Consider the following 21790-nt stretch of genomic DNA (forward strand, 5'->3'; position numbering starts at 1 on the left):
ATGAACGAAAAGAGGCCGTACGCGCGGGCATCGCGCGGCGCAAAAGACCTGAACGCGATATGCAGACACGACGACGATGCCTCGCCAGCAATCGGCTCATCTTCTTGCAAGCTCTGGCAACCGCCCTTTCCTGCATCAGCAACAACGCCTGCCTTTCCGGCAGCGGCACGACTGCGGAACGAGAAAGAGAAGCGACTGCGCGGCAAAAAAAGAGAAAGGCCGTGTGCCAACGAGGATGCCCAAAAAGCCCCTCGACGCTGTGCAACCAGTCGTGCGAAGAAGAAAAGGACCACACGGCTCGGCTGCGTGGAGAACGAAACCCGCGACAGGGCGGAGGGGAAGGCAGCGCGGCGGCGGACGTCTAAGCCGCTGCCGCTGCCGCCTCGGAATGCGCTGGAAACATCACTGCGGGCGGAGGCGACCTTCCTGCTGCTCATGAACCTTGCGTTCTCGCTGCGCGCGACACTGAGGTCGCAGATCCTCCAGATTTTTCTGCTTTCCTTTAGCAAGTCGCGCGACGACTTGAGCGCCACAAGCCCGCCGACACCGGCGTCCACACGCTGCAGTCTCAACGGGGCGCGAAACGCCGACAGCAGCAGCACCGTCGTGGCTACTCTGCTCCACGCCGGCAAAAAAATGTAGCCTACCCCCACAAGGTTGGTGTTGCGGCCGCATGCCTCTAACGGCTTCGGCACACCTGGGGGTTGCCGCTGCGGGCCTTTTATAAACCCCGCTAGCTTACGAAAAAAAAAAACGCACAATTACAGCCGCCGCAGTTGATTCTCCTTGCTGCCGAGCACACGGCCTCGCCTATATTTACCAGCGCGCTAGAAATCCTTGACGCAAGAACCTCCGGCGCCAGGAAGGACGCCACCACGAACGCCGCAGCCTGGCCTCACGACGATATGGGCAGCCCGTTGGGTCTGGACATAAGCGGAAGCTGCCCTCGAGGTTTCCGTAGACACAGTCTTCTCAAAGAGAATGGATCTTTGCCAGGCACAAACATGAACGCGTTTATCAGGGAGAGGCCTCCACACGGCACACGCGCGGCCGGGCGGGGGCGTATTATACGGGCTCAACGAGTCAGGTCCAGGCCTTCAGTTTCCCCGGTGCGTGGCGGATTCCGCATTTGTAACCGTTGAGGACTCCACGTGAGGACGTTCGTGCGGGCTCGACAGAGGACGGAGAGGGCAATCAGGAACACACACGAAACGCGACGCGCCGGATGCAACAGTCAGGCCCTACTACCTTTGTTCGCGTTTTCAGGGCATGGCAGACACTAGACCCGCACAGCCGAGGTCAGCTGGGTGGCGCGCTCGTGGTAACCGCCCGTTGGGCTGCGGAAGCTTCCGGGATGATGCAGAATCTGCAGATTCAGGTTGGCTTCAGCAGCTTGTCTTCGCAGAGCTGCCCAAGACAGGGCTCGCTAACAAACTGGAACTCGCCGTCACTCACTAGGCGACAACACAAGTCCTGTCACAAGGCGGGGCGGATCGCACCTTGAACCCAACCTCGACTTTAGAGGTACCCCTCCTCTAGATGGCAGGGAGTCCCTGCCCTGCACACAGGCCGCGCGAACAGCGGACACACTCTTCAGTTTCTCGTGTGCGTCTCACTCGAGGAGATGATGCCGCTGTAGTATCAAACTGGAGGCGACTACGTAGGCGGCGGGTACAGGCACTTTCGCCGCGGTAAAAACTGGTACGCACAAAGCTCAGGAGCACCATTGCACCGACTTTTTCCGGGAAACTCAGACTCCTCCAGCCGCTCCGGCATGGGAGGGTTTAACAGACTGACCGGTCCCCACTAGCGCCTTCCGCGGGGAAGGAGCGGGATGGGAGGGAGGGGAGCAGGCCATTGTACTTGCGCCCCCTTGCGTCCGCAGTCTGCTACTGAACCATCTTCTTGCCACGCGAATCCGCTGGCCAAATGGCACACAGCCACAGCATTCGGCGACGTTGGTGACATGCAGACAGGAGCGAAGGAGAGGGCGCAGCAGCGTGAACGCATCTTTATACTCTTTCCCCACGGGGAGAGAAGAGACCGCCCGATTTCGCGCAGGGTATCCACAGGACTCCTCTTCCCCGAAATGAGACACACCACCACGTTTCCCACGGCGCCACAAAGTCTTGCATGAAGAACGACAACGAAACATACTTTTTCCCGTGTCCTTCATGACGCGCGCACGACCAGTTTCGTTTCTGCAATCCTATGCGGAATGAAACGACATCGTCTTCCCGTGTGCCTAGTGGAGGCGCGTCAGTGTCTTTCCAACGGTTCCTGCGCGGACACTTTCGCATCTGTTCTCGCCAGCTGTCCTTTCCAACACGTAACTCTTCCCTGAGCTCTATGTGTAGTCGTAGACCAGCTTGAATACCTTCCCCCACCAGCACTGCGCCGCAGCAGGCTGTCTGCCAACAGATCAGAGGCGCCCTGAATCTTGTGTTCTGGCCGCATACCCCCGTGTCTTTAGGGCAGCTAGATGTATCAGTTGACGCATTGCCACGGAGATGGCATGTGGCTACGGGGGCTTAACTCTCGTCCACTATGGTCGATTAGACCGTGACAGAACTGTTCACAGCAAGTGGAGGGGGCTGCCTGAGGATTTGGGACATGAAGGCCTCCCAACGTATGCATCGCTCTCCGCAAAAGGCTCCTCACGCCGACAACCGGGGCTCGCCCACAAGTGCACACTGGGCGGGCCCTTTGTAGATTGCCTGCTGAATGGCCAAACTGAGGAGAGCCGACAGCATGCTTAATCGCTCCCGAAGAAACTGCACGACCCTAGAGAGCTTGGGCTGTTGATGACTTGCCGTTGAGGTTGAGGTCGACTGTCGGCACAAAAGGGCTGCAAACTAGCGCCCTTCCGCAAGGAAATCCAACACCGCGGACAGCCACTGCAATCTCTGCTTTCCGTAGTTTCTGGGACGTCTGCAGGAGCGTCTCCCGTTGCAACGCCTTCCGCGGCGATGCATGCCTCACTTTCAGAGAAGTTGAGCGCCGCTGGAGGATTGGCGACATCGTACCGCGGCTCGCTTGTCGTAAACGAACTGGATATCGATCACTGGCAGAAGAGGGGAAATAGATAGTTTGTCATCAAGTACACTTCACGCTTCTTGCTTACTTTGTAAGAACTGCGTCTGGTATACCGGTCTGTTCCTCATGAGTCTCCCGTCTAAGCCATGATGTGCTGAGCAGTAGCGCATTTCTTTGAGCCGAGTACAGCCACGTGCCACGGCAGTGACCCCACGACGGGAAGGATGAACGATTCATGAACTCAATGCATATGCGCCATGCGAACTTGAACGCCACGCGGTACGTTCCTAGATGACGCGCCCGTGCAAAAAGACCTCTTAACGAGACGACATCCAATCCGTGCCGGATTTCCTCATGCATGCTCATCTTTCTTCGGTGGGAAGGATTCGTGTGCAGCTGATACTTTCTTGTACGTTCGCAGGTTCACCAACGTGGTAGAAACATGACCCGTCTTCACGCACATCGAATATGCAGTTATGCTGCGTCACTCCTGCTGTAGCATATAATTGGTGTTTCTCAGCAGGATCTCTGACGTTTGGTTACTGCGCATAGCCAATCTGTCCGCGACCCTGATCTGAAGAATGAGGAAACCAGTCGCGGGGCACGACGCCTTCCGTTTTCTGTGGTCTCCGTGCCACGCGAGCTGGTCAGACCTATCAAGGGCAACGATTGTGTTTCTAAACGCACAGGTGGTGGCCTCCGGACAAGCCGGCCGAAATGGCTGAATACGGAGACTCCTCACTGGCGAAAGCATTTCGTTCCACTCGCTGACTGATTCTGCATACGGGAAGACTCTGGACAGCGTCAGACCAGTTGATGTGCAAGTTGCACAGAGCCTGTTCCTGCGCTATATTTTCTCCTCTCGTGTATCTTCCTCAGTGGTTTCTCTGGTACGCCAGCGTACCGTCTCTAGGTGATGACTCCTTGCTTGCACAAGCACTGGGCAGACGGTTGTCTGCCCAGTGCTTGCGCCATGTGCGACTTCTGTGTGATGCATGCAGCATTGTGCCTGAGTACGTAGAGACTACCGATGCGGATGCGTTCTCAGAACCCAACCTCCGTCTCTTTTTCTTCCGCGTTTGACTTTTGCCGAGTGTGAAATATTTGCTCCCTTCGGCATGTCTTTCCGGAACGCGGCGATGTGGATGACATGCGAGTGTGCCTGCTGCACGCTCGATTCATGCGCTTCTTCGCTATCGTAAAGGTGTGTACCTTTACGATAGCAATTGCTGATAGACGGTTCTCGTCTCGTGATGCGCACTGAAGAGAGTAAAAGTTTTTTTGCCGCGTACTGCTCGCCTTTGCATTTTTTCCGGATGCGAGGCGTGGAACTCTCCGTTTTTTCTGGATTCTCGTTGAGAGGAAACAGGTTGCAGACACCAGCCTTCGAATCTGCGCTTTGCGCCATCATATGTGGTTAAACGACCTTTCCGGGAAAGAAGGGATAACCAGTGAAAAGTCGATGCAGAGCTAAAAACGATCTAGCGCATCTTTTGTACCACAACTTTTTGTTTTTTTTCGTGAATTTTTGCCCTCAACAACTGCGTGTCTCGACTCTTCTGTCTTTGCGTTTCCGTCATGCCTTGATTCACCTTCGTGTGTTGCGTTCCACGTGGAGCATCGTTGACAGTTCGTCTTCGATCCTCCCGGTTCTTGCATCTTTCTCAAATTCTCGTTCACATTTTGCTTCCAAAGCAGAGGTACGCCGCGTTTTCCCGCCCTCGCTTCCATTCTACGTCGACATACTCCTGTAGTGTCACACGTGGAGGGTCACCTTCGCTGCATGAAACGTTTCCTGCTCTTCTCTCGCTGCATACCTGCGCGTTGCAAGTTCTTCCCAAGCCCTTTTTCACATGAATCCTGTGCTCTGGCGTGGCTTTTCGACGTGCGGAATACGCCTTTCTTCTTGGTTTCTCCTGATCTCGCCTTTCGACGCGCGTTTTTCGTTCACTCGGCGGGGGACGTTGCGGCGAAGTTTCACCAGCGCCCTTCCTTTTTCCTACCCTTTTTCGGGCATTTTTCGCGTGTTTGTCGTCCCTCCGCGTGATTGTCGTCCGTCCGCTCCTCCGTGTCGCCGTTTCGCCTTCCCCTGTGCTCTTTGAAAACCCATGGAGCCTCAGCAGACCGCGGGAGCCGCCGCGCCCCGCCGCTGTCACCTCGCCTGTCGCGCGTGGAGCGGGTTGAAGCAGGAAAAGCTCTCGAACTGGATGGTAAGCGACACGGCACTGAACGCGGAAACCGCACTGAGCCGGAGACCGACACTTCTCTCTACTTCCTTGAGCAACGTCTTTTTCGGTGTGTCTGCGCCGCAAAGAACCCAGAGCACACGCCCCTTACTAGGTCATTGCTGTTCGAGGCAACGGACAGCGTGGCATCCACAGCGTTGTCTTCCGCAGCCTAGTCATCCTTCGCGCTCCCATTCTGCCTTTGGCATCTAAGTAGCGCTCCAGGCTGCGTTTTTTGAGGTATTTTGCTAACTTTTGGGGATTCCAACAGGAAGCGCGAACAGATATGAGACGCTGTGTTTCTGTATCTCTTTGCTCAGAGAGGAAGCTTTTTTTTCTCAGTTCGGTGGCGAACTCGAATGGGGTGTCGCCGGATGCATTGCACGTCTGTTCCGGTGGAGGCTTTGAGGTTTTCGAGTGTGAGCTCAGCGCGATCTCTCTGTACATCCAGAGGCGGCCTGAGCATGCATGCGTTCCCTGTCACGGTTCTCTTGTTCGTCGCAGATTCAGGAGAATTTGCCTTTCCTTCAACTCGACAAGAAGCATCAGGCGGCCTGGGCATTCATGTGAGCTCTTCTAAAGAGGCGCCGCCACGCAGAACTGGTCTCGAAGTCAAATGAGGCAGACAAGACGGACGCGTCGATGTATCGGCGCACTAGGCACCGGCGGTGGCGTTTCCTGTCCGTGTATGAGTATACATGCATGCAGAGACAAACGCATACAGACGCCTCTGTCGCTATTTCCGCATCAGCGTACGGACTCGCCAGCGCCCTTACGGGTACCGGCGCATGTCATCGTACAGTATCCAATTGAGAGACGTTGACTCGATGCGGAGTGGTGCATCGCGTCCATGGGGCGCGTATTTGGATATCGCGTTCCGCGCAGCAGCTGCCCTTTCCTCCTTCCGCTCTGCGAGCCTCGGTTGCTGCGGTTGGGCGGGCGCCTGTCGCGTGCCCATTCTGTCGTGTGCCTGTTGTTCGCCACGTCGCTCACGCTCTGCCGGCGCGCCTCGCCTTTCGCGTGTCTCTCCCCTCCTCTTTGTTTCCTCAGCGACTTCGCCTCGAAGGAACAAGAAGACGCCTTCACCCAGAGGCTGGCAAGCGTCGCGTTCAAAGGTGAGATGATTCACATCCATCCCGCTCTCCCGCGGCCTTCGGCTCGGCCGGGCGCGTTCCTCGCGCCGGCGGAGACAGTCCCCACGGCGGCGGGGACCGCAGCCGGCGCCGCCGGCTCGCCCGCCGGGGGCGCCAGGGGGCGCGGCGGCTGGAAGCGCGGCGGGGCGCGAGGCGACGGGTCAGACGAAGACGACGACGAGGGAGAGGGGCGGTACCAGACGAAGCGCAGAAGACGCGGAGCGAGAGGACGATCTGCTGCGCGCGTTCAACAAGACGAGGCCGTGGCGCAGGCAGTCGGGACCCCCGGGGGCGGGGCGGAGTCTGCGCCTTCAGGGCATGTAGACGAGCCGCACGAGTGCGGCTGGAAGCCGGGGAGCCCGAAGCAGCCGCTGCCGTCGCTGTTTGACATTCAGAAGAAGAAACACGCGACGCGCTTCGCCTCAGGGGTGCACTGGTCTGGAGGCGAAGATCTAGACGACGACGAGGGCGCCGAGGGCGTGGTGCAGAGGACAGCCCCTCTGATGCGGTGAGGCAGGAGCAGACAAGGAATGCTGGGGCCTTCCCCAGAGGCTTTTCTAGTCCTCCACGCGTCGTGGGGCTTGCTGGTTTCGCGGACGCGTGTTTTTGGAGAGACCGAGGCATGGCGGCACGAAGCTCTCTGGGGACGCTGAGGATGTGCAGGGGGGTTCATTCCCTGATGCAGGCCTCGAATACCCGAGGATACTCGAGGCTTGCCACAGCGAGGCTGCCCCCCGCTTGCGTCCTTTCTCGGTGTTTCAGGCCGTCCACGAGGGTGTCCTTTCATCACAGTTTTTTTTGCTTATGAAACAGACTTATAATCCTAAAATCATTTCAAAAGTGGGAAACAGGTGTTTGCTCTGGTCTCCCTGCTTCCGCAGGTTCTCCTACCCCGACCAACTCGAGATGAAGCGAAAATATTTACGCGTAAGCCTTCTGGGCGTTGTCGATCAACGTTCTTTGTTTGTATTTCGTGTCTTTGGCGTATAGGGACGTCCCTTTCGTGTTTTTTCGTCGCCGTCTTTCCTGCCTCTCGTCCCCCTCAGACCTCTTTCTTCTGTGCGTTACGTGAGCACCTCCAGCCCCGTTTTTTTTTTAAATCGCAGCTCAGGGTAACTTCCCTGCGTCAGCGCATGTGTCGGCGGATTCTCTTTTAGCCTGTGCACCCTCTGGCCTCGCAGTGCCGGCCTCGTGGAGTTTTCCTCGTATTCCTCCTCAGGAAACTGCGGGTTTTGTGCAGCAGCCCTTTTTCCGGCGTGCCTGCGGACGCGTGGCTGCCTGCGTACCTAAGAGCCTGCAGCACGTCTAGTTGCGCTCTATGGATCGTCCTGTCCCTCCATTTTGTGTGTGTCTACGCTCTGCTTCGATTCGCCTCTGTCCTCTTCGACCTCTGCGGGCCGATTCCTTTCCGTTGCCCTGTCGGTCTCTGACGGGATATTTTCCGCGCTTTTCCTTTTCTGTTTCACCAGACCAACATTCGCCAGCTGACGAAGGCCGTGTACGCCGCGGCGGCCGAGGTGGGCTACGCAGGGCTGCCGCCGGTGCACGCCGCGCGCGAGTTGTCTTTCTCGCTCGACACCGAGGAGACAGCTGAAGACGCGAAGGAGAACGACCGCACAGAGACTCCCGCGGAGACCGGCGCGGCGCCGCCGGCGGAGACAGGAGACGCAGAAGACAAGAAGATTGGAGAGACGGAGAAGGGCGCGCCGCTGCCGTGGTTCCATCCGCATGTCGCGAGACGTTGGGACGGGTGTCCGGTGAGTTTTCAAAATCTCCCTCATGCGAATTTTAATGCGCCTGCTTGAATCTGTCTCCGCGCGCATGCAGACCGTTCTGCACGCGCACACCGCCCCGAGCCTCGTTCGTGGACTGCCTTCACCTTCGGATCCATTCTTGTTGCTCTCTCCGCGGGTCTCCTATCGAAGTCCGGCGCCGCGCACATGCCCAGCTTCTCTGCTTCTCGCCTTTTTTATCCTTTTTATTTTCTTCCTGCTATTCATTCGTTTTTTCTGCGCATCGTACGCAGGTTCTGCCGACAGTCGCCTCGCCGCCGGAGGGTCGCCTGGGCTACCGCAACAAATGCGAGTTCACAATTGGCTACACGCACGAAGTCGCGGACGTGTACGACGAGAAGCTGCATCAGCTGATTCGCGTGCTCGAGGAGCGGAAGCGAACGCAAGCGTCTCAGCCGCGAGTCGAGTTCTGCGACGCCGACGACGACGCGCCCGCTTGCACAGTCCTGCAGCATCGGCCGCGGCATTGCCTCATCTCCGTTCCTTCGCATTTGTCTGGCGCCGGCGCCGCCGCCAAGAAGGAGCAGGAGGGCAGCGACCGCCGCGGCGCCCGCGGAGGAGGCGCGAGCGAGACGCCCGTGGGTCGGTGGCGACTCTCTGAAGAAGACTACCAGAAGTACGTCGAAAACCGCGCGCGCGTCTGCGTCGGATTCGTCAAGCGCGTGCGCGAGCAGCAGCCGCTCGTCGCGCCCGCCTCTGGAAGTCTTCTCGTGAGCCACGCCATGCAAGAAGTCTGCCATGAACTCCAGGTATGCAAAAACCAGCGCAGTTGCAGTGTGATTCAATTCCTGCGTGGGTGTCTGCTCGACGATCTAGTTCATGTCGACGTACTAGAGCCACGGTTGCCCTCGGGTGTGGACCCCCGGGCGGAGAGATCAGTTCCGAGGGTGCTCCATTCATGAGAGACACCTCCTTTCTCCCCGGAGAGCTCGCTAGCCGTCTGCGTCTGCTCCGCGGCTGTAGGGAATTCGCGAAGAGCGAATCGTTTTGCCGACTCGCTGGCTGTCCCTTGCTGGCTGTCTGCGCTTCAGGCCATCATCCATCGATCGCCCTTCCCGGTGTACAACCGCCGAACGCAGAGAGGTGCGTCGCGCTGAGTCTCGAGTCTTTCTCTGCGCAGAATGTCCCTTATTGGTGCCTCGTGGACGTCTTTGTGTCCCATAGCTGTGACATTTTTGGATAGAAATAAAGGTGTCATACTGATCGATCGTTGAGTAGGCATGATATCTTTACATTTGTCCAAAGGTGTGACGGCTGTGGCGTGTATCGTTGCAGCCCATTCCACGAAGCACTTTTTTTTTGTGCGGAGTCGCTACCCTGGTAGAAAGGGAGTCCTCTCTCTCGACTGGAGCAGCTCGCAGGAGCTGCGCGAGCTTCTTGAGTTTCTTCGGCAGCCTCCCTTTTTTGCTGCTGCGTCTCTCCGCGGCTCTCAGTAGGCAGGAGGGGGCGTCCTCTCTTTCTGGAGGTCACTGGCGAGCGTGTGTGCGGCTGCGTCTTCAGGCGTTTGGCGTCTACTCATGGTTCGCTCGTCTGGGCGCTACAGAGAGCTTTTAATTCTCGTGCAGGTGAAGTCTTTCTCCTCTCCAAACAACCGCCACCTCCGCTGTGGCCTCGCCTGTGCGCGCGCCGCGCTGGAGGGGCGACAAGCAGCGGAGAAGATCGCGAGCTGCGAGGCAGCGCATACTTTCCCCCCGCCCGCGGAGTGTGCGCCAGGCGCGACACGCAACAAGGGGGGCGCCGCCGACTGCGGCGGCCGCGAGGCGAGACAGAACGGCGAGGAGACCGCGAAGGCGACCCGTGTCTCGTCCTGCAACGGCGCCTGCTGCAGACAGGCGTGTATCGAGGCGCTCATCGAAGGCCTCGCGAATAAGGACTTCGACGGGTATACGGTTCGCTCTATCTTCCTCCAAGAAGTGCGTCTCAAGAGCTCCGCGCGGCGTCTGCGCGGCGCGTATCCCGCTTGCGCTTCGATGACGACGAGTCACACTCAGGCTGCAAGGCGCGCGGCGGCGCTTTTCTTCTCTGCTTCGCTCCTCCTCCCCTACATACCTGCCCACGCACACGTGTTGAAAGCTTCACTGAATTCGCTGCCTCGCGATATTCACAAGAACCCTGGCGCAGATGCAAAATACGCAAACGCGTTGCAATCACATGCCCGCGCCGCCCCACGCGCATGCTGCAGCAGAGCTTACTAATTCATATATGATGTAGTATGTGCATAAATACATATATGTATATGAGTATCTATTTTATGCGCATATGCATACAAAAAAATGTTATATATATATCCATTTACGCCTATATCAATAAAAATAAAATATATACGCCCCTGCGAGAGTGATGCCTACGTGTAGGCAGTCAAGCCTCCTCCAACTTCGATTTCTGTGTGTATTTAATCGCGCAACTGTCTAGGCCGTGAGGACGCACCGTGGGCTTGATTTCCGCTTGCGTGTTTTTCAGAGCGACGCCGCCTCAGACTGCATTGACCCCGGGCACCGCACGGAGAAGGTAAAGCGCGCGCAGTTGCCTCTCTTTCTAGCTAGACTTTCATCAGTTTTTGCGCACTGTTTCGACTTGCTACTCGCTGGAATCTAGAGGTCGGGCGTCTTTCTAACCTCACTGTGAGCTAGGAGGCTGCGCGTCGCTGTCTTTTCCGCGCATGCCTGGGTGCAGAAAGCTCTTTGTTTTCCGGAGTGCTTAAAAACGCGTCTCTGCGGCTCGGAATCCGTGCCTATACACACGTGCTTACATATATATTTAAATCTGTTCAAGCATACGCATATGTGTATATGTATGTGCAGCTTGGGAGTGCCTGTGTGCGAACGCGCTGCAGGAAGAGCGTGCTTCAGTGCTTTTTGATCTTCCGTGCTTCACCAGTTCACCTCACGCGTTTTCTGTCGCCCGTGCAGATCTGGGGCAAGGCGTTCATCCAGCAGAGCCTCCTCGGCCTCGACTTCCGCGTTGGGCCTCTCTCCTTCTTCCAGGTGAGCCGCGGCGCGCGCGAACGACATGCAGCGCGGGAAAGAGAGTTCAGCGCCAACATGGCAGCAAACAACATATGCACATATATATTCATATATATGTGCATATGTGCATGCATGTGTGTGCTGAAGCGCACGTGTAGATGCGCGCACATTTACATGCTTCCTCGGCTTCGCAGGATTTTTCACAGGTGAACCTTGGCGTGCGAGACCCCTTTCGTTTCTAGAAGTCTGAAGGTGACGTCGGTTACGAGATCTAGACAACTTAGTTCTTTCCGGTTGCAGCACTCCGCCTGAGAGGCGGATTTTGCGCGTGCGTGGCTGCCCGCAACCTTTCAGGCGGCGGTTGACTCCTGTGCGCGCCAGAGAGAGTCCCAACACACACGTGTGTATCTCTATATATTTATACACCTCGGTGCATGTGCATGAAGGTCTGCTTGTTCGCGCTTCGGCATGCGGGCGTTTTGCAGACGAATATACTCACCTGCGAGCTGCTGTATCAGACAGCGTTGGACTTCTTGCTGCCGCTCCCGCGCGGCACGCCGCTCGTTGACGTCTGCTCGGGCGCCGGCACAATCACACTCTGCGCCGCTGCAGCCGTTGCGCGTCTCGAGGCGAAGGAAGAAGAGAAAGGGAAAAGCCAAGAGCCGACTGCGAACTGCCGCGTCCCCGCCGCCGGCGCAGCAGACGCGGAGAAAGACGCCGCAAAAGACGTAAAGAAAGAAAACGTAGAAAAGACAGAGATGGGAGGAGAGGGCGAAAGAGAGGGAGAGGAGAAGGGCGGAAGCAGAGAATCGCTGCCTCGCGTTGTCGGGATTGAGCTCGTCGAGGAGGCAGTGCGCCTTGCTGAGGAAAACGCTGCGACAAATCACCTCTCAAAGGACGTGGACTTCATCTGCGGTAGGTCTGCTTTCCGGTTCGGACCCCACTTTTTCGCACTCTTTTCTTCTCCGTAGATCCGCGGCTCGACCTCCTCGCTGTCTCTGTGAGCCTCGCAAGTTGGGTTATCTTCTGTTGCGCGCCGGCCTACTCGTTTCGCCGTGACGCTCTCTGCTTCTGTGTGTGAATTCACGCGCGGTGTCAGTCGCTCGTGAATTTGTGGATCTGTCTCTATGCACCTCTCTTGACATTACTCTCTCCGTATGTATGCCTGCTTTCCGTATCTGTCCTTGAAGACGTGTAGCCTGAGTATTTGTTGATGTTTACATATACATGTTTACATATACCTCTCCCTTTACATTTATATTCTACAATTCTCTATGTGTGTCTGCTTCTCCGTATCTGCGCATCTGTCAGCCTGCTATATCTCAGGTTTTCCGTCGGTTTTTTCCTGTTTTTAGGGAAGGCAGAGGACGTTTTTCCGCGACTTCTTCAGGAACGCTACACGGGCTGCTCGGAGCTGGCCGCGATCGTGGATCCGCCGCGCGCTGGACTGCGTAGGAGCAGCACCCGATGTCGTTTTTCGTCTCTTCCGCGTCTCCACGACGTCGTTTTTGCCTCTGCGGGCGTTGCCACGTAGTCGCTCACGCGTCTTCATGCGTCGGCATGTGTAGCAACGAGAGTAGTTGTAGTAGTACGAGTAGTAGGAGTAGAAATAGTAGCAGTAGAAATAGGAGGGAAGAAATAGGAGTAGAAATAGAAGTTGTAGAAGTCGGAGCATGAGTATGAGGAGTGGGATAGAGTAGCAAGCGTAGTTAGGAGCAGGAGCGGGAGGAGGACCAGGAGTAGTGGCGGGGGCAGTTAGGAATACGTTGTCGTAGGAGTAGGAGTGGTAACGAAGTAGTAAGAACGAGTAGATTTAGTAGATGCCTGTGGCGGTTGGCCTCCAGTGGAAGTGGTCCGCCCTGCAGAGGCAGGCTTGCCAGAGCCATCAAAGCCGGCCTTTCAACACAGACACACGCGATAGACTGAAGAGACAGACGCACGCGCGGAGGCGGCAACAAAGAGTTTGCTGCGACGTGCGGAGATGCCAGAGAGCCTCGCCTCGAGCCACACGCCGAGACTTTCCAGGCTGTGTCTGCTGTGCGTGTGCTGACAGATACGCGCGTCTTGGAGGCAATCTTAGACTTCAAGCCGATCAGTAAGTGAAGAGTTTTTTTTCTCAATATCCTTCCTCCGCCCGCCGCCTTTTCTCCTCGCGTCGCTTTCATACCTTCACAGCGGAGTTATCGCGACGCATTCTTCTCGTCAAGAGAGAGTTTTGCGTATTTATCGATCTTTATATACATAAATATCTATATGTGTGTAAATATGCCTCTCTTTCGTATTTCTATCTATGTCTAGGTTTGTTTGTCTGCACCTGTGAATCTGTCTCCATAGATATATAGTCTGCGCACGCTGCAAAGTCTGCGCAGCTTCACTCGCATCTGATCTCTGCTGTTTCGCTCTCGCTGCCTGCCTTCCTGAAAGTCCCGCCGCGTATACCAAGGATGTGGTTTCTCCTCGTTCTGTGCACACCGATAGGTGCCGCAGTTTTCTCTGTTTTTTCCCCCATAGAGTCGCATTTTCTGTGTTTTTTGTCTTTTTCGCAGAACGGCTCGTCTACGTCTCGTGCAACGCCGCCTCCATGGTGGCAAATTGCGTCAAGTGTGTCTTCAGCTTTTCCTCTCTCGCTCAATCCCTTTTTCAATGCAGTGCATCGCCTCTTTCCGTCGCTCTTCCTCGCGGCCCTGTCTCCGCAGCCTTGAAACTGCTGGCCTCCGAAACGCCGCCTCTGCATGCGCCACGTTTCACTCAAACATCTCCGCATCTTCATACATAAAAGTGCATATGTATATGTCCCTATGTGTGTATATATCTGTATCTATAGTTCTAGGTGCCCTCGTGGACGCGTATTTGCTGCGCGTGCGCTGCTGCGTATGGACGCGTAACCCGACTACAACGAGCCAAGCCGGTATCTCCTTGCCTTGTAATCAGCAGCGGCGTTGTCGGCGGGTATCGGATGTCCTTCGTGTCATGTCTACATGTTGAAGTGACGCACGCAGACTAGTCGTATACACGCCGCACGCCACATAACAAATATAAAACTGTAGATCTTTTATGTCAGCAGCTGCTGTTCGCTTTGGGATTGTTTTCTTTGCAGGCTGTGCACGCCGTCGCCGTCGAATCGCGACCCGTTTGTGCCGATGCGCGCGGTACCTGTGGACATGTTTCCCCACACACTCCACTGCGAGGCCGTGCTGCTGCTTTGCCGCGCCTCAGACGTCGCGGCGTGTGCGGCGGAGCTTGCTGGCAAGACGCATTCGCGCTTCATTTCGCTGCCGCAGAGCGGCGCGACGCATCTCGCAGATGGGGACGGGGCGGGAGAGGCGGAGTCGCGTGGAGGCAGCACCAGGCGGCGACGCGCGAGCGCAACCGAGAGGAGCGACGACGCACGCGACGCACCGAACGAAGCCGCGCAGCGAGAAGTCGAGACCGAGGGCCTGCGACGGGGGACACGAGGCAGAAGAGGCCGCGGGGGGCGCAGCGAGCGCGGCGCCCGAGTCGCGAAGGCCCAACGAGGAGACGCTGCTGGAAGGAGCGGCGGTCAGGGCACAGCGGAGCCCGCAGCGTTGGCGCTTCCCCCGGAGGCGAGTAATCCGCTGATGCAAGGCTGAGACACGCTGGCGCGCGCGTAGAGAGAGACTTGGTCCCAGTTTGGCTCCGCGCTCGTTTCCTGCCGGGGCGCGATGCTTGACAGGGAAGGGAGAGAGGCGGTAGGCATGCGTGACCTCTGCACTTTGGCTTAGCCCTCAGGGTCGTTCGCTTGCGGTTGCGCATGTGCCTTAACCGGATGTTTGGGATGTGCATGGAACTCCCAAACTTTTCTCCCGCACACGGCAACAGGTTAGACTAGGGAGGCGCATCGTCGACTCAGCAGCAGGGAAACGCCTGCTTCCATGCGAGCGCGCGACGCGTCACAGCTGATTCGTCGGCATCCGTTCAGCGCTTCGGCGCTGTTGTGCGTCTCCCGCCGGCAGCGAAGCCTGCTTCTAAGCAAAGCGGAAGCGCCTTTTGCAGATGAAAAAAACTCCTAGCCTCTCTGTGTGAACACCTGAGAGGCTGTCGCGATGTATGTGACCGCACGAAAGGCAGCCGCCTCATTCGTACTAGAAATGCGACTCTGGCTGCATTAGAAAAGATTCAGATTTCAGAGTGTGACAATCTGTAGAAGGTATTTGGTTTCGGCAGCGTAGTCTCTATGCATGTGCTGGATCTCACGCGGAACGGATACATGGCCGTACAGCATTGTTTCTGAAGTTTCTCAGCACGATATGCGCCAGGAATGTTTTTACAAATACAGAAAACTCCTCTTGCGCGCCCACAACTCGCGATGCAAACAACAGCGTTGTTTTAGTTCCTCTCGCTGTCTGCGGTTAGTGTTGCGGACCCCGATTGCCTCGAACTTTCACAGCAGGCCTCGCGCCGTCGGCAGAGGGTTTGCGGAAGCTGCGATCACATGCGTAGACCTGCTGTACGGCCGCAATGAGAGATTACACGGAAGCCTCAAATCATGAGAGGATGCCGCTTTGGCGCTGCCAGCTGGCTGCCTCTCGCACGCATGTCCCTACCGCTCGCGCAGAAATCCTCTAACTCTGCTTCGATGCCGCTGGGAATCTGAATTTCACGCCGCCTACGCCTCCTGGTGACTCGCGCTACTGCCACCAGGATTAAAGAGCCTCACTCTGCACGTTCATCAGAGTCGCGTATCTTGCACAGAGTGCCTCACCGCGCGACGGCGCGACCTGCGCTCCAGCGAAAGGCCGCCGAATTGAACACGTCGCACGTTTTCAGTGGAAACAAGAAATGCACAGCGGACCGGATCTGCTGCCACCAGAATCACCAGTTGCGCGCCTGTGTAAGATTGCTGAGCTTTTTCTCTGCGAGAAACGACGCAGCGGAACCTGAGCTGACCACGACCCGAGACAGCTACCTGCGTTGGAGATGCTTTCGTCAGCTCGAGCGCTTTCTTGCGCATTCTCTCTGATCGTCGTCTGAGAAAAAAAACCTGCTTCCCGTCTTCCGCTACCGCGGTTCTCGCGAAAAGAAAGGGATGGCTGGCCGTTGCAGAGACTTCCACATCCTTGTCTCGAGCGCATGCAACCAGCCGCCGGCTGCCGAAAAGACATGTCACTAGGGAAGACAACCAGCACTTTTCTCGCGCCCTCAACCGTGTAAACGTGGTCATCCGAGACTCTGTCTGAAGTCGCATATTGATACGCTTGCTTTCTGCTCGTCCGTGCTCAACTTTCGTTTTCCTTTTCTCTGTTTCCGCTGGAAACTCGCCCGCCAGGTGGCCGTATATACACTCGAGGTGTCAGCGTCCAGGCTCGCGGTGGCATTTTTCGATCCTTCGCCTGGACTTCCGCGTCCGTTTGCTTTGGAAATTAGGACATCCCAGTTCTTGATCTACACAGACGGGGCGAATGAACGCGTTCTTCTGCGGACGAGGCGCGTCCTGCGGGCTCCTCTTCCGGTCCTGTGCGTCATGGCGCTTGCGAGGCGACAAACTGAGCTGTCGCAGCGCCAAGCCACGTGATAGAGGAATCCCCACCTGCGTTTGTGAGTCGCTTACGAGGCTTTCTTTTACGTCTTCGTCGTGTTTCGCACGCATCGCAGCTGCTTCAGTCTGAATCCTCTCTGCTCGTGACCAGCGCAACTGCCCACATGGGCGGGCTGGCCTTGTTTTTAAGGTGGCATTTGACTCGCTTCTTCCTCGCGGCTTCGCCTTTGCGGCAGAATTCTGAGCACTTCACTGGGACGCCCGCGTGCCTCTCGAAGTTCTGCTTTTCGGCGGACGCCCGCCGCCTCTGTCTTGCTGCGAGCCCTGTGTACTGACACAGCGACACGTCGCCCGATATCTGTTCGTTTTGCGAGCTCTTCTGTTAAGCTTATCGTTTTTCCCAGTTAATTTTTCTTTCGCCTCCCCGTCGCCCTCCGCCTTACACTTTTCTCCACAATGGCGACGCGTCCTCAAGGTAATAACAGAAGTACTGCTTCAGCAATTTCGTTTCGCTGGCGCAGGTGTGTGAGAGCGTGTCTGACGGTTGGCTGTCGCTCGTTCCTGCGCCTCTTCTCCTCTGCCAGGTGTGATGCGAGAAGGGAAAACAGAAAACTTCATCGGGAATCACGGTTCCAGCGGTCTCAAACGGCACTCTGTGTCTCCTCCTCTGCCTATGTCTAGCAGACCGTGTAGTTCTTTCGTAGTCGCACTCGCTGCGTCACTGCTTTGCCAGTCAAGTTTGCGACTCTTTTGAGCGTCAGGAACGCACCAGACTATCAGTACTTAAGAATTTCAACTATTTCTTATTCATTGTTACAAGTATCAGGTTCTCCGACAGGAGCGAGCCCTCGGCTTTCTCACCTCTTTCTCAGAGCGACTCTCGATCCCTGCGTCTTTTTTTTGTGCCCGTCATCAAGACGCGTGCTGGTTGATACATAGGCAGCACACACTTCTCGACACATGGATTTGTATATGTGTATGTGTATGTATATGCATGTCTGTCGACGCGCCTCCGCGTATCTTTTCTGCTCCAATTCGTGCGAAGAGATGTCTCTTTTTCGTGAAAAACGCGCGTCTTTTGTCTGCGTTTGCGCAACAGGGCAACTGAGCGGCGCGGCAGATCCGAACGCGTTGGAGTCGGGCCGCCCCTTCCTCGGGGCGACGCTCGATGAGCCAGTTCGGGAGACCGTTGTACGCGAAATTCCTTGTTTATTTGGAACACCCCCTTTTAACTCGAAACGCACACGCCTTGCGTATCTGCAGACACTCTAGACTCGCACAAGAGGCCGTCGACGCAACCGCTGGCCTTCTGCTTCTTTCTTGCCCCCGCAACAGAATCACACATATATGTACATATTCATGTATATGCGTGGATGCAGATGGATGTATATACGTAGCCGTATGCACATATGTATGTATATATATGAATATATGTAGATGTATATATGTTCATATATGTAGACATAAATATGTGTATGTATTTGTAGGTGCGGATGCATAGTCACGGGGCATGTGGATGCACGCGTACATCTTTTCCGTCGCCACAGTCAGCGATGCGATTCGTGTCGCGGAGCCTGTCCGGTGCAGAGAGCAGAGACGCAGACTTTTGTTCGTGCAGCGTCTTGAGACTCCATTGTTTTGCTTTGTATGCAGATGCGCGACTTGAGGAATATCGGAAACAAACTCCTCTACGTGTTGAAGCCTTCTCACATGCGAAACACCGCGGGCGCGGCGCAAGCTGGACTCAGGCAGTGTATGTTCCTTCGTTTGCCTCCTTTTCTCGTTTTTTTGCCTGTCTTTCGCGCTGGGCCATCTGGCGCGGATCTCCTCACTGGAAACCTTCTGGCAAACCTTCCTCGTGCTCTACACACACACCATATATATATTAATATATAAATATAAATGTATGTATACATATATATTTACATATTTATATGTATGTGTGGGCGCGTGCCGTTTCATCCGTGCTTGAATACAAAGCCGGTTGCATGTGATGTGCACACAATCCTATCTGTTTGTGTATCTATCTCTATACCTGTATTCCTATGTCTACATATCTTTATGTATGTCTATGTGCATATCTCTATGTACGTATCTATATCTACACCAGCATATCTATTTCTGTATTTACGTATCTTCACGCAGCTATATCGACGCGTGTGTCTATCTCTATATATCTATCTATGCCTGCCTTGCATAGGCAGCCATACAGAAGGCCGCTGTACCTGTATAGACATATCTGCGTGTCTCTGAGGAAGCACGAATTTTCATCGAGCTTTGCTGAACAGCTCTCTGTCTGCGTGCGCACGATGCGCGTAGCGAAATGCATTCAGAGAGAAGGCGGTGCGAACGAAGAGCGGAGGGAGAGGAAGACTTTGTTTGGTGGTTCCTCAACCAACGGTTTTTTTCTTTTCTTTCTGCGCACCTGCAGGGGATCTTTTGGGCCCGCTTTTTCTCTGTCTCTTCCTCTCTGTGTAAGTCGCTTGCGCGCGAGGCAACAAGAGAGAGAGAGATAGCAGGTCTTTGTTGCTTTCAACATCTCTGCAGTCGCTCTTCAGCATCTCTGCTTCACACAGCCGTCCTCTCAGCTGCCGCTGTTTTCTTATCTTCTTCGCTTCTTTTCTGTGCGTGTCTCCGCTGAAAGGACTTGTTGCCTGCACCTGACGTCACTCTACCTTTCGATTGAGCCTTCCTCTGCTTTTCTGCGTGTCCGTCGGCAAACTGTTTCCGGATGTTTGTAGGTTTAATATCTGCCACCCTTTGCCTTGCCCACCCTTTGCCTTGCGATCGTTCCGTCGGTTCTGCGGCTGCGGCGCTGCGTATTTCTCAGTCTGCAGGCTCGCTCCGTTGAACGTGTGCCGCTCTGCGCTCTGTTCGCGACTCTTGATTCAGTGTATGCAGGCATTCTTTCTCTGCTGCCTGTGGGCGGTTTTTTCGCGTTTTTTTATAGAATTTTGTATGTTCAGGCGTCGTGGGCTCCGCTCCCCGGCACGTCTGAATCTGCGCCGTCGTCTTCCACGCAGCTCGCCCTGCGGCGGGAGCGCCAGCGCGTCGCCTTTTCGCTCGTTTACGTCTTCGTCTCCCTCGGCGCCAGCATCGTGACTGTCAACGCAAAACTCCTGGGAAGCAAACTGTCAGTCGCCTTCGATACAACAGGAGCTTTTTCTTCACGCGGGCTACCAGGGGGGGGCTGAAACTTGCATCTTTTCTTCCTTGAGTGGACGCACACAAGAGGCCTTTTTGTCAATTCAGCTCGGGATCGATAGCTCCTTGCCCCGTGGGCTAGCGAGATTCGCCCGGCGGGCAAACAGACACAGAGTTTTAGAGAGAGACGGACGTGAGAAAGCTTGAATTTCACTTTTTCGCGGCCTCCTAACTAGAGTTTGACCTTTCTCTGTCGAAGCAGACCCGCGGCTATCCGTCTGCAGGGAAAACTGCTCTTGCGCTATCTCCAGCCTCCTTGGGGTTCGAGGACGAGGCTCTGTCCTCTGCATCGTTTGCACGGAGGATTCGATTACCGCGAAGAGACGCATTGCGGCTTTCGAAAATCCCACCATTTTTCTTAACTTTTGTCGCCGGAGTCGTGTCCTTGGCAGGTGATGCCTTCTTGTCCACGGTCACGGTGTCTTTCTTTAGGTCTTTCTTCCAGAGCGTATGCGTGCTGGGATACTGCCTCTTCCCACTCGACATTGCTGCGCTTTTGAATATCTTTGTCTCGCGCTCCTTTACCTTTCTCAAGCTCCTCATCGCCTTCACTGCGCTTCGCTGGTCAGCTGGAGGTACGCTAAAAAACTTAACTCGCAACCCGAGAGGGAAAACGCCGCGCTGCCTGAGGTCTAACCGGCGTGTCTCTGAATCGTCGGCTTCTCTTTGTGCCGCAGCTCCCAGAGTCGCACAGCTGCCCTTCAGGCGGCATTTTTCTTCTCTATGCACGTCCCAGGGCGCTGTGTTTACGCCGTCCGTTAACAGTGCAAGTCTACATATGCATGACTCGCAAGCGTGTGCATCTGTGTCTTCTCCTCTGTCATTTTTTTCCCTTTATTGCAGTGCCGCGTCTGTACCGTGCCTCTGTATGTTGTAGCGCCCGGATGGCGTCGCCACATACGGCGTGGACACTTTCGAATTTTTTCGATTTTTCTTTATTTCGAATTTTTTTGGGGGTCCTTACGTTCTCGCGCGGGGCGCCGCGACCTGCTTGATCTCTCTTTCGCGTGCTTTGCGGGCGTGTCTCAGCCTCCGTGGCGTTCATGGCGGAGATGCTTCCCGAGGAGAAACGCGCCCTCGGCGTCTTCCCAGTATGGCTCTTCTACGCCGGCATGGCGTGGATCATCTGCTCTGTATGACGTCATCAGCCCGTGTGCATCGGAGCGCCGATTCGAAAGTGACGTCGCCGCAGCGAGCCGGCGAAGCCCAAGAAGCGCACGTCGTCGTGACCGAGCGACGGCGCGACTCGGCAGCGGAGAAACCCGCGCGGGACCGCGAAATATATACATATAATATTATATATATTTAGGGGAGAGAGATGTGAATCTCGATGGTTTGACGGTGACTTACGCATGCGTGCATGTGCGTCGATGTTCATTCCTCTGGCACATGTGTGTGTGCTGGGGTGAAGGACAAGCTTTTTCTGTTTTCATGGGGAGTCGGGCTTGGGGATTGGCGCGCACTTTCTTCGCGCTCGCTTCTGTCACCCCGAGAGTCTTCTCCGTTCTCTCTCAATACGCCCACACTGGGCGTTATATGCATGCGTCTGTCGATCTCCGCATGCAGACGTACATGTTCGACGCCTTTGCATGCGGTGCGCAGTCTCTCAACTTTACAGCCCAGTTTTTGGTTCTTTTTTCAAAAAGACGCTTTTCAGACTCGCAGGCTATGCGCGTGGGAAGTGTCTCCGCGTCGGCAAGCAGACCGCACATGTTCTCTTGTATATTATACTATATTGTAATATACTATACTATATTATACTATGTGGTAGTATACTATACTATTATGTGACACTACACTGAATTAGGCTATCCTAAAGTATACCATAATATACTATAATATATTTTATTATATTATACTGTACTATACTAGACTTATCCTATACTCGTGCTAGACTAGTACTAGACTATACTAGTACGATACTATACTAACACTA

At 55.4% G+C, this 21790-nt stretch overlaps 3 protein-coding genes across 3 annotated transcripts; all 3 read left to right on the forward strand.

Annotated features, from left to right (window-relative positions):
* On the forward strand, positions 1 to 642 carry BESB_029330 (uncharacterized protein; the record flags this gene model as incomplete). The annotated part of the gene is made up of 1 exon (XM_029361607.1): positions 1 to 642. The coding sequence occupies one exon, from the start codon at positions 1 to 3 to the stop codon at positions 640 to 642; it is 642 nt and encodes a 213-aa protein (XP_029215507.1).
* A 4502-nt stretch (positions 643 to 5144) lies between these two features.
* Positions 5145 to 14764, forward strand: BESB_029340 (uncharacterized protein; the record flags this gene model as incomplete). Its single annotated transcript, XM_029361608.1, has 15 exons — positions 5145 to 5246; positions 5766 to 5827; positions 6312 to 6902; positions 7276 to 7321; positions 7864 to 8151; positions 8421 to 8936; positions 9219 to 9270; positions 9688 to 10100; positions 10648 to 10695; positions 11097 to 11171; positions 11639 to 12068; positions 12509 to 12604; positions 13207 to 13248; positions 13700 to 13754; positions 14251 to 14764. 15 exons carry the CDS (start codon positions 5145 to 5147, stop codon positions 14762 to 14764), a joined length of 3330 nt encoding a protein of 1109 aa, XP_029215508.1.
* A 2933-nt stretch (positions 14765 to 17697) lies between these two features.
* Positions 17698 to 20993, forward strand: BESB_029350 (Yip1 domain-containing protein; the record flags this gene model as incomplete). The annotated part of the gene is made up of 6 exons (XM_029361609.1): positions 17698 to 17841; positions 18304 to 18403; positions 19082 to 19124; positions 19601 to 19783; positions 20287 to 20429; positions 20884 to 20993. 6 exons carry the CDS (start codon positions 17698 to 17700, stop codon positions 20991 to 20993), a joined length of 723 nt encoding a protein of 240 aa, XP_029215509.1.
* Positions 20994 to 21790: the final 797 nt, after the last annotated feature.

This window comes from Besnoitia besnoiti (assembly GCF_002563875.1).
Source record: "Besnoitia besnoiti strain Bb-Ger1 chromosome Unknown contig00015, whole genome shotgun sequence".
Classification (NCBI taxonomy): Eukaryota; Apicomplexa; class Conoidasida; order Eucoccidiorida; family Sarcocystidae; genus Besnoitia; species Besnoitia besnoiti.